The sequence below is a fragment of the Argiope bruennichi genome, chromosome 7, assembly GCF_947563725.1.
Source record: "Argiope bruennichi chromosome 7, qqArgBrue1.1, whole genome shotgun sequence".
NCBI lineage: Eukaryota > Metazoa > Arthropoda > Arachnida > Araneae > Araneidae > Argiope > Argiope bruennichi.
This window is the reverse complement of record NC_079157.1, coordinates 1,928,067-1,940,926: the sequence shown is the minus strand read 5'-3', so window position 1 is coordinate 1,940,926 and position 12,860 is coordinate 1,928,067. Positions and strand designations below refer to the sequence as shown.

Here is a 12,860-nt window from a genome sequence, read left to right as displayed (position 1 = left end):
TTTTTTGTTGCTATCTTATTTAAGAAAAAAAAAAGGAAGCAAAATTTGGCCTTTTCCCCATATTATTGCTAAAAAATGTATAGCACAAAAATGAATTTTACTCCGAGTTAAAACCTAAAAACTTTTATCTTTTCAATGATACCAATTTACTTATTGTACAGGTTTTTTTTTCAATTAATTAAAAAATTAAATTTTTTTACAGCTATTTCACATCGAATTTACTATTATTCTGATGATGAAGATGTGTAGATACGGATTGTTTTTAAATGAAGGGTACATTTCTGTTTAAAGTATGCCTTCTATAAATTTTTTGGAAGCGTTGTTGCATTTGCAGCTAAGGCATAAGTAAGTATATTCATATAAGTATATAAGTATATTCATATAAGTCATATAAGTATATAAGTCATATAAGTATATTCATATATTCATATAAGTCATATAAGTATATTCATAAGTAAAGAATGACGAAAAATTTCAAAGTGCGTTTCTTTTTAAGTAATGCCTGCAAGACATTTTGTATAAATTTTATTACTTCAGTTTCAAATTAAATTTTAAATTTTAGGTGAAATGATAGAAAATTAAAAAAATGTATGGCACAATGAAACGCAAGGTTTTTAAAATAATACGTGCTCCCTGTCTATCAAAATTTGAAAACATTTTTCTGGAGACACAATTAAAAAGGAGCTACATAAAATACTTGAAAATTTTACCAATCCTCAAGTATGATAAACCAACTGGTCATCGAAAGCGGTTTAAAACATTAAAAAAAATGTTTAAAAAAAGTAAGGAAAAGCTTTTATTAGTTAAAAAAAATTATAACAAAGATGGAGGTCAAAACAAAAGTCGTAAACGTATGAGGTGCAGGAAACAAAATGAGAAGTCAATAAACGCTAATGAAACATTTATTATACAATGATAAGAATGCATTATAAATGTGACTATGATTCCAATTTACATAAAACTTTTCTCTTTGCATTTTACGCTTTTTGTTTCGACCTCTAAATATTCTATTTAAAAAAATCTTCTTTAATACTTTGATACAAGCGACGAATTTTTTCAAAAAGTTTTCTTATTTATTATTTTGCTTGAAAAGTTATTTTCATAAGTCATATTTCCAGTAGATTTAGTCTGAATGTTCTAATTTACATTAAGGACACTTTCCCATTTTCTACTGAAACTTTCTATAACATTAAATATTATTATGATTTTGTATTTGTAAATGTACGGAGATTAGAGTTTTCGCTTCTTGAGATCATAATTTTTTTTATCAAAACTTTTTGTTTTTAGAGACTCTCCACTTTCCTGTTTATAATTGAATAAACTTGATAGTTTTTATGTGCAATACTAATATGTAAAAAAAAAAAAAAATGCATAAAAGTTTCTGCATTTTTTTTTTCTTTTGGTGTCTACTTTCACCTGTTTCGCTTTATTCAAATATCAACGAAAAAGGGCAAAAAGTAGATCCAGACTGATGATTTTGTAAATGGTTGACAAAGGAATAATTTACAGAAGAGAAGCGAATTTTTACTTTCTTATTTTTATTTTAATAAGACATTTCATTTTTGTGGGTTTTTAAAATTATGAGTAGATCACATGATATAGTATTCAACTTCCAACTAAAGTGCACATTCTCCATAAATTATGTTCGCAGAGGCAATAAAACCAGCGGATTTTCATTTTTATTTATCCTTTTGAAAATAAAAACAGTAAATAGTTTGAAATGCTTGTAGAAGAAGCTACTGACAAACTTCTTAAGACAAAAAAAAAAAAAAAAAGTCTTTCATACCGTAGCTATTGTGGCATCTTATATTTCCCAGTACAAATTTATTAACTTTCAAATTTAATAATTTTCGATTAATATGTCTTACTCAGAGTTTGAAAATTGAAGAGATGGAAGAGCGAATTTCATTTTAATTTTCAAATACTTCGAATGCCATCGATCCGATCATTGTTGTTTATTTTTAAATGGGAATAAATTAGAATGTATGAGAGGCTTTAAATGGAACCCGTGTTTGCCGTCAGGACAAGAAAGACAAACTACTTTCGTTTTAAAGATGACATTCTTTCATACAACATATAAATCATGTGTTTAAAACTAAATTCTGCTCACATTCTTAATGCAATAAAACCAGATTCACGACCGTTCTTCGTTTTCGTTCATTCGTTTTTCCGAATTGTCATCGGCTGGAGACTCACTGAATTGTCCAAAAGCAATAAAACTCACCTGTTTGCTCCCCAGCTGTAGAGTATCTTCCCATTGCTGGTGTCGATGACGAGCACCGTGTCATTCGGGATCGGACCCCGCTCCGTGTCCACCAGTCGGTATGTCCGATCGAAAGTACTAAAAAAGAGCAAGATTTTTTTTTTTTTAAAGAATTGTGTTTCTTTATAGCATTGAGAAGTGATGTTGTAACATTGATTTTAAGATTGAAGAATTGTATTTACCAAGGTAAAATGTGAAATTTTCAATGAAATCTAATCAAACACCTAATCAAGTAGGTTATAACAATTATAAAAAATTCTCTATTTAACAGACTAATTGTAATGAAAAGATATTATAACGTTTCCCCTTTTCCTTCACATCCAGATCAGATGTAACGTCTCCCGCTTCCCCACAATAGTTAAGCGCATACGGACCTCTAGATGTGTATTCTTTTCACTGAGAGAATCATTATGTTTGGTCAATTGTTACTATATCCAGGTGTGGAAAAATAGATGTGTATCTCGTTGTTACAAATAGATCCATCATGTCTTCAAGGGAGAGGAACGTCGAAACATCCAAATGCTAAACTTTTTTTCCTTTATGAAGAGACTACTCAAGTCATCAAGAACCCACCAATCACCAGAAACTATTGTCATTAAACGTCAAATCCAAGTGCATTTCAGCCTCCGTTATCTGCGAATTGCTTGTAATTGATATGTGCTCGAGAGACGGTCGGCCACAAAGATGGCTTCTTAACCGACACTCTCTCGGTCGGACTTAGACCATTTAGGAAGCTTTGCTGAGAAGTTATTGGGTGATAGGGGACTCAAATTCTCCAATGAGAAACCGGAGACGGTATCTGATGAAAATAAAATGCGGTTTTTTTCACAGAATGGCTTGGAATTAGAGTTCGGAGAGACTTCGAAGTGAGGAGAAGTTGTTCCTGTTTTTTTTAGAAGTTTTGTGTGGTTTGGGCTTCTATGCTAAGGTCCACCCGATAAAGATTGATAGATTTCTGGAGCTGCTCTGGAGTAGCCATTTAGAGCTAAGAGCCTGTTAACGTTTTTTTTTTTTTTTTTTTTTTTTTTTTGGTGACTTATTCTCCGATTTGATCGAGGAACTATTTTGTGCTTGTACTATCATTTGATTTTAATAAGTAATATTATCCTAGATGAGAGCAAGCTGTTCTTCGTAAATATATAAGGCTGTAATTAAATGAATTATTTTATTACCCTACCTCTTATTTAGTCGGTCTTGGCCAAGACATTACAATATCCTCAAAATCATGGATTATGTCATTAAAAATATTTAAAATACGATATTATATTTGAAATCGCGCTTTATAATGTAAATGCCAAATATTTAATGTGTATACAACGTGGCTTAGAAAACAATTCTTAATTCAATTGCAATTTAATAAGTAAAGAAACGGGCTTGAAGCATTTATTTCAAACAGTTTCTTTCTCTTAACTATACTTATCGTAATTACGTAATCTTAATTGAGAGTTTATTTATTTTAGTTAATTAATATTGAAAAATCGAGCATAATTATCTCTGCTAACATATGAGCTCTTAAGTTTTACAACCCTTGATTTATGCCAATTTTCTTTTTCCCACGATACTTACTGAGAGTCCCACACTCTGTCCGCCCTGTGGAATACGTGTAGGTTCCCATTGCCGTCCACGGAAACAGCTGAGACTTGCTTCAGGTAGGGGAATCCGGGCCAAGTGACATCTTCCTTCACTCGGGGACCCCTCTCCGCCTGCAAAAAAAATTTAATTCTTCAAGTTTTAATGGATAGCAAGTATTTTTCAACAGAATTTTTGTCCAGTAAATACCCTAAGCCCTGTAAACTACATCATGAGGACAAGTTAATACACTGAGTTGTAAATTTAATTCCGTTTTTAGCGCCTTAATCGTCGCAAAAGCGAAGTGTTATCTACTTCACACATGCAAAACTGTGCTCTTGAAAAAAGGAATTTTAGTTAGAATTTGCCGGGGAGGATGGGAGGGGGGTCGAATGTTGACTGCCTACCTTAATTTTTACTTAACGAAATAAATGGCAGAAAATAAGGACCATTTCCGGCGTATTACGTTTGTATTGTTTCTGAAAAAGCAAAAATGCTTCTGAAATAAAATGTCCCGATTTAGAAGGTTTATCTTCCGAAAAACAACGAATGCAGTAATAAAGAATTATTTAAATTACATTAAAGAAAGTTATATTTACATATGCATGTTGGTGCGGCAGTACCAGAGCGCCAATGCGATGGAAGTAGAATTAGAAAATGGTGTTTCAATAAAAATTTCGCCCCGTTTCTGTGAATTTGGAGACTTTACAAGCGAGACTGCTCTCATTCACTAGATATTATGATATTTTAATATTGGACACTAGATATTATGATATTTAAAATGCGAATTAAAATAAGAATAAGATCAAGAAAACTGTGGAAATAAGACGGCAACTGTTTTTTATTACCAGCACATTCATATACCATTCAATTACATGAGTCAATCATTATTTTTTCAGCGTCTTCATCTTCCTCTCTCAGTCGAAACATTTTTGTACTGTCTCTTGGGACAACCTTCACGGTTGTCTCAGCAGGAGCGTCAATGCATGGACGCAGCTTGGATAAATCAGTGGGCAGAGAAATAATAATCTGCCCATTTTCAAAATTTACCTATTATTTAGTGTCCAAAGAACTTTTTGGTGCTGACAATTGGTCAGACATAGAGGTGTAGCGAATTGGGAACAAGGGTAGGGGAGGTATAGATTTCTCTGAAGGGGTGGGGGACAACCTTAGTGCATTTACGTCAATTTTTTAAAGCGAAATATCATAAAATATCGAAAAAAAAATAATTCCATATCCCAGGTACCATCTACACTTCCTAAATCATTGATGATAACAAGGGTGAAAATTCATACTATACCTTCACTACGCCACTGGCCAGACGATATTTGGTAGTTTCCTAACCCCAATAATCTAAACACACTTGAACCTGCTGATATATTCATTACTGGCCACAGCTTCCAAAGCTGAAAGTAGGAAGTCAAGTTTAAATTTGTTTTACAAGCGATTTTGAAAACAAGTAAAATTTAAACCAACCGAGGTATCATCTTCTTACATCCATACAGTAGAATCATGAGTTTTTGTTAAACATACATGAAACTGGTTGAGCATGTTTTTCATGAAAATATGAATGTTCCGCGAAAGAAGCATCGATTTAACTAACTTCTTCCTCCCTTCCCAGTAAATTGGGCAAATCGTGTTTTCATCACTGATAGCGTGAGGGAACAGAAAAGCACTTTTAAAACACTGGGAATGTTTTAAACTGCGGGAAGAGCAGTTCCTTCAATTTTACTTTCCCTGGTTTCAAGGGGGGGGGGAACCGTTCGCAAATGATGAAAATGACACTTTGAATAAGACGAATGAGTCCATGTCTTCGCCTACAAGTGATGCACATCATTTCCTCATCTGCATCAGTTATACTGGCGATAATCACGCAGCCATCGCAAATGAAGTTGAAAAGTATGTACCTCACCACGTCTAAGGTGTTTTGCTGCTTTATAATTTTCAAGGGTAGATCTTATGGATACTCGTCAAAGAGATAATAAAGTATCAACAATTACTTCCAAATTTCAGGTAATTGGGAGGTATTTCAGTAAATTGGGAGGTATACGCTATCAATAATGAAGACTGCGCCATATATTGGATATTGCCGGAGATTAGGGTGAATAAGCCGTAAAAATGCAAACCTTTAAGCTTCTCTTAAGCACATTCATTGCCGATAACAATGAATAATATACTCGTACATACCCTCAATAATCCTGCTATCCATGGCGCAATTTTTTCAGGAGAGCAATTCTGCGGAAAAGCGGAAATTCCTTTTCTTATTCACGGGAGTATCCTTTATTTTGCACTTGGGATTTCATTCCTTGAAGTGACATCCCTGTCCGTTTTCTCTCATATTTCTCCTGCATGTATTTTGTAGATGCTTGATATTTAATTAAAATAATCAATGAAAATAAAAATTCACTTGAGTAACTTCTTAATTTCATCTATGCTTTTTCTAATTCAAAGTGAAAAGCAGTTATGAATTCGCCAAATTTCTCTTATGTTGGTTTAGAACCATTTCATTAATGTCCAGTTTAGAAGCTGCATGTAAGTTATTCTGAAATGTATCTCATGATTTTGCACCATGATCAATAAAATCGGAAGGAACAGGAATGTTTTTTCCGCTGCTCTTGCGTTCTGGTGCTGCTGTACCAGAATATGCATATTCATATAAAAATAAACATTTTTGCATGTAATATTTTTTTGACTGTATGCATCGTCTTTCGAAAAAACATTAGAATTTTCTTCGTATTTTTATGAATAAAATTCATTCTGTTTGGCATTCATGTTTTTATAGTAAAGAATATGAATATCAGCTAGCAATCCTTTTCTGCTGCAAAATATGTAATACTGATACTCATTTTACACAGAATTTCATTCTCTACAATTCTATGTAAATAAATTTTGTTGTTACTTTCTGAAACTGAATTAAAAGAAAAAAAACTCTGAAATAAATTTCTTTTTACTTCACTTCGCTCCCCCTAACCGCCAAAGTTCACCTCACCAAAGGGGTGAAACTTAAAATAATCCTACTGAACTTTAACTGAAATGATTATATGCATTAAATTTCGGAGGAAAAAAATTTTAATTAAAAAATAACATTAAAATTTTAATAAGAGTACACTTTTGCAATGAAATATATAATATTAATATTCATATGACAGAAATGGTTTTGTTCTGCAGATTTTATGAATATCATTGTTAGAACTGAACCTCTCATTTTCGAGTAATCTAGGAAACATTAAAAAATATCCCATCTCACTTCACTTCCTCCCACGGTACCAAAGCTCACTGGAGGGAGAACCATTAGGGATAGACTTTTTGGGATCTAATTGAAGATTAAAAAAATAAAACCTTCGCCATAAATTATTTTCAAATTTAAACTCCGTAATCACTGACCTATACAGAGATTACTAAAGTGTATTTTTTGTCAATCCCTCAAAGCATGGGAAGGATACAGCAGAAATGAATTTTGATATTTCTTTTATAATGATATAAATAGTTTCTGTGAGGAAAAAAACCACCCTCTTAAATGAAAGGTTTTTCGAAAAAATAATTATATTTTTTTACTGACGTTACTAGTCTACTTTTGAATTTACTGAGAGAAATTCAGAGAATGGGTAAGAGTGGTATGTGTGTTATAATGTAATATTAAATGTAGGCCATCTTGACCATAGAGTGGATAGGACATTTCAAATAACACAGACAGAGGCAGCCCATAGCTATAGAAAGTTATACTTGGCATTCGATCAGTTCTGGACGGGAATTGCAAATTATAAGTTATTGCCTAACCATTCGGAAAAATTATGTTCATAATTAACTGAATTAAAAGAGTCATCATTCGAAGTGGCTTGTGTCAGTCAACAGAAAGGGTGTTGCCTTCCATCAAGACAATACAATGCTATCATTTTTTTCTCAAACATTTGCTTTCAGAAAAAAGTGCAAAGTTTGGCTCATTATCGCAATTTTTGGATATTATCATTCATTTGCATCGTTTCGAAATAGTTTAGGTGATAAAAAAACTTTGTTTCGGTGGAAGATTTAAGAAATTAATGATATCGAATCTTTAATAGAAATTTCAGAATTTTTGTGAGAATTGGAACAGAAGGATGTACTGCATTTTTAAAGCTAATCAAATAAATAAATAATCATTATAATAAATCATGTGATGAATGCAATTTTGTCCCATTTTTTTTATCACATTCATCAATCATCAATGTCCAAAAAAAAAAAAAAACCCTCATTTTGTATTGCGAAAGCAAGTGGCGCTTAAGATAAAATATGATCCCCCCCCCCCCCCCATTATCAGTGGCTTAGTGAGTATAAAATGTTTTTTCGATGCATTATCATATTCATCTTTGAAAAAGGACATGTCAGCGTTAAAGGTTTATTTGCATGACACTCCCTGGGACCTCTTTTTGCCCTCTCAGGGTAACTGTGTCCTCTTCTATTCACTGCCACTTTTAATAATAAAATTAAATATAGTCACTGTATATATCAGCCAGAAAGTAGAAATTCTGCATACCTATACACATAATAATTTGAACTCAAAATGTTTCAACAGATGGATTGGTCAGACAAGTAAATTCGAGTGGCTCGATTGATAACGTTCTACTTCGAAATTTGATGGATATTTCCCGATAGATTTCATAATTTGGAGCTGTGGTTATGTGTTCGGAAGTCAAATTCCCAAACCACTCCAGTAAGGGATGCATCCTGATATACAGCAGATTTTCAAAGGATCGAATCTCGTGCCCAAATCCTAGATTCTGTCGTCTGGACACTAAGTCGTTGTTTTGGGTGAAATTTATGAGTTTTGCTTTTAAAGAAGTTTGCTAACAATTTTTTTCTCTGAATGTGAGTGCAAAAACATCTTATTAGAGAAAATACAGAAAAATAGAAATAAATTTGTGTCAGTCAGCACGTCCCAATTATAAAACTTTACAAAGTAATCAAGGAGTAAGAATCATTAAACAAAGTAATCAAGGAGTAAGAATCATTAAAAAAAGTAATCAAGGAGTAAGAATTATGAATCCTAGTAACCAAAGAGTAAAAGTCATAAATCAAAGTAATTGAGAAGTAAGAATCCTCAATCCTAGTAATCAAGAAGTAAAAATCATCAAACAAAGTAATCAAGGAGTGTTGTTGTTGTTTCTGATGACACTTCTCATAGACAAGCCCACTAACTAAGTTAGAGAATTTAAGAGGAAATTTTTGCGTATTTTGTTTTTTTAGTAGCGCCATCTAGGGCCAAGAATACAACTTAGCTACTCATGCGTCACAGCCCTTTTTACGGGGCGGATTTCATTCATGTATTTCATTGTTTCAAGCACAGATCGTAATTTAGACCTGAATCAGAGAACGATCACTCCTGATCCAGTACCCCCAGTGGTATTACTCTCGACATGGAGGACTTTGTGACACGTCAGATTTATACGTGCCCCAGCCACTACCACACACGAAGAGTCTTCACCTGGCGGGTTCAAACTCACAACCCAGGGATGCGAATTCAACGCCCTACCAACCAGACTATCCCGGCCTAAAAAGAGTAAAAGTCATCCATCCTAGTTATCAAGAAATAAAAATCGCCAATCAAAGTAATCAAGGAATAAGAGTCTTTAATCAAAGTAATCAAGGAGTAAGAATAATCAATCAAAGTAATTACATAGTGTAAGTCATATTACTCGCTCTCTGACCCTCCCGAAGGCACACGGATAAGAAATACTGAATGACCGGACAGCCGCAACAGCAATATTGGCGGGAACTGTGGATGAGTCCTAAAGGCCATCACCGGACACAGTACAGCCCTTCCCTAAGGAAGTACGTCCCGTCATCAATGGGTGGAGCCTACAGGATTTGTGTAGCCTACAGAGTGGCGAGATCTAACCACCATTCCGGAAGCATCTCTTCCTCATTTCGAGGTGCCCCCCGGGGAGAATCACAGAGAATAAGAAATCAGATAAATTATGCTTGTTTGAAAGATATTGAAAGAAAGAGTATTTATTAAAATCTTTCCTGCTTTGCGAAAAATTAAAATCAAAACTGGATGCACTTTTTTAAAGAATGAAATTCTTTGACGTTGGGGACCTCAAATTAAAAAAGTGTCATTGTTCTAATTTTTCATTATTTATTATTATTACATTTTTGAAATAAGTTTCATGGCGATACATCTTCTTAAAGCAAATTTGTAAATTTTTCCTAGTCTTTGCAATCGAATAATTAAAAATTTATTTTGATGCATTTGATGAGGGGAAAGAATAATGAAGACATTGGCTTATAATGAGGGCCAGCGATAGCACACAAATCAAAAGTCTAACTAGAAAAAAGTAAGTTCTCCAAACCGACGTGATGCAACTTATTTCATGCAATGCGTATTCATTTGGAATTGCATGTACACAAACTGAGATAGATTGTGCGTTTTCTCATCTTGAAAGAATATTATTAGCTTTTTTATGTCTGTCAAATATGATATTGCTTTCCTATTGCGAAAATTAAAATTGTCAGACAAATTGCTTATTTTATTCATTAGTAATAAATACGTTTGATCTAAAGAGATTATTTTCAAAAAAATATGTTTCCAAGATATATCACGCTATAAAATTCTGGCGCTTTGTAAACAATTGCCTATATTTAGATTCTGACTCAGAATAATAATAAAAAAAATGAAAACAATCTTTCACAAAACCATGTAAAAGAATAAATTATGATAGATTTTGAATTTTCGACTTTTGAATTTAAAAAAGTTCTATGTATATTGTCACTATAGAATTCAGTTGAAAATAAATTATGCTTTGTATCTGACTTTTGTCATGTAATCCATAAAAGAAATATTCTTTTATTTTTTAAAATTAATATTCTTTTATTTTTTAAAATTATGGATTTTTATAGGAAATGATTAAATTTTTAATTAGATATTGATTGCCGAAAAAGAGAAATATCACCAGAAAATATCCAATCCTAAATTTATGATATATAATTAACTGTGATTTATATTTAAATTTTAATGCACATTTAAAGAAAAGATATCTGAGTCTACAAATCATTACATTTTAACAGAATACAATGAAATATTTCTTAAATACTCACTAATTAATCAGATAATCAGGATCTAAACTAGAATGGATGGAGCTGGCCCTGACAACTCTTTCAGTTTAAATCAACATGTTTTTAATTAATAGAAAGCATTCATTTTTAGTATTAAAATGATTTGTACAGTAACATGCTTGTTACGATTCTGCCATATTTTCATCCGACTGTCTTCACATCTGAGCAGCTGTTCCAGAAATATCATGGCAGGTGTTTGAATGTGCTTCTACCTTTTAGAATGTTAATAGAGGGAAAAAATTACCTTGTCATCGAAGACTGAATTGACTGAATTCTCCTTTCCGGAGATGGTTTTCGAAGAAACAACTGAAATCGAGAGTAGAAGAACGACGGTTGCCGCAGGCACTGCCATTGTTGTGATTCTACGTCACCCTAGCGGGATGTACAACCCCGAAGACTCCAACAGAGAATGCGCCAAAAATCTCCTCGTTTCCATAGAAACCGGTTGACCTAAAAATGACAAGCACACACGCGATTGTGTTCTCTTCCGATGAAAGTCTTACGGTGGCATTAAAATAGTACACTGTGATAGTATTTCTTCCTTATTTATAGTATTTTCTATTGGTTAAAAATATCCATTGATAATAGCTAGATTCTAAACATTCCACTATGTGAATCAGATGCATATCGTAGCTACAAAAAGAATTATTCGTGTTTCGCCTGGCAATCTTTTAAGTTTTATCGTTGAAAGATTCTCGAAAATTCAAAGCATAAAAGCGTCCTTTCATCATGTTTTTAGGCATTTGTTTGACGTGTATTCATTAAATGTTAAATTAAAATTTTAGCTCTTTAGTGATTCATTCCAATAACTGATATTCTAAGAAATGTATCTGTAGAAAAATAACAATGATACTTGGTTTCTTATAAAAAAGAATATAAATATAATTAATAAAATCTCTGAAGTTGTAGTTCTGGTGATAATTTCCTAATTGAAAAATATTTTTTTTTCTTCTCCATTATTATGAAAGTATGGTTGCTATTGCACAGTTAGTTATTTATATTTGTTTCTAGTTATAAATATGTTTTTAAATATTTACAAATCACTAATTTTCTGTACATTTATGCTTTATTTGGCTTGATGAAACTTCAATTCATGTATTCGTAAATTTATTTCAACCGTATATGAGGAAAAAAAATATTCATTATATATTTGATTATACTTTATTTTCTAAAACTAATTAAATGATTAAAATTATTCAACAAAATTTCAGTTAGGAAAATTAAAAGAAAAAAAGAGTCACTAAATTTACGAGCAGTTTTGTTCTGGAAAATGAAATATACGTCATGTTGAGGTAATGTTTTTGAATTATGATTATGACATTTAAATAAACAACCAAAAATTATTCAAGACATCTGTCATGAAATTTAATAAAAGCACATAAATTTTTATTAAGGAAAACTTAAACAACATGATCTGTTATTTAAATATAGACAATTCGTAATAATTTATTAACGGATTATAGAGTGTTTAGTTCTAATTTATTTCCAGTTTATTAGAAACACAATTAAATATCTAATAATACTGAAAATGAGAATTTTCGTTTTATGTTTTTTTTTTCCACAATAGTTTTGGAGAAATTTGTATGGTTTCTGAGCTTGCTTAGTTTGAAATTATTTGTCTAAGTTAATTTAGTTTTAGTTTTAAATTATTTGCAAGAATCCTTGGAATGTAATCGCATTTTAAAATACAATACATTTTTAAAATGTAAAACAGTAGTTGAGCGAATGCTAAAAACAATAATCAAAAAAAAAAAAATCAGTTGCTTCTAAAAAAAATGAAGTTTTCCTCCTTCCATTAAAGCAACGAACAGTGAGTTTTTAATTCAGAAAATAAACTTGCCTTATTTCAATCAAATAAGTCTAAATTATACATAATTTGCCATAAATACTACTTTTGATGCAGTTTTTCAAGAGAAAGGTAAAAACGATGTGCAAGATA

General features: G+C 32.0%; 1 protein-coding gene across 1 annotated transcript in view; it reads right to left on the bottom strand.

Annotated features, from left to right (window-relative positions):
- Window positions 1–11,326, bottom strand: part of LOC129976626 (peptidyl-alpha-hydroxyglycine alpha-amidating lyase 2-like) — a 29,023-nt gene extending 17,697 nt beyond the window's left edge. Inside the window, exons 1-3 of the mRNA XM_056090278.1 lie at window positions 11,166–11,326; window positions 3,830–3,966; window positions 2,225–2,341 (exon numbers count right to left, since the gene is read on the bottom strand). Of these exons, the coding sequence (XP_055946253.1) occupies window positions 2,225–2,341; window positions 3,830–3,966; window positions 11,166–11,273 (362 nt within the window). The 5' untranslated portion in view covers window positions 11,274–11,326. The remainder of the gene's footprint in view (window positions 1–2,224; window positions 2,342–3,829; window positions 3,967–11,165) is intronic.
- Between the last annotated feature and the right edge of the window lie 1,534 nt (window positions 11,327–12,860).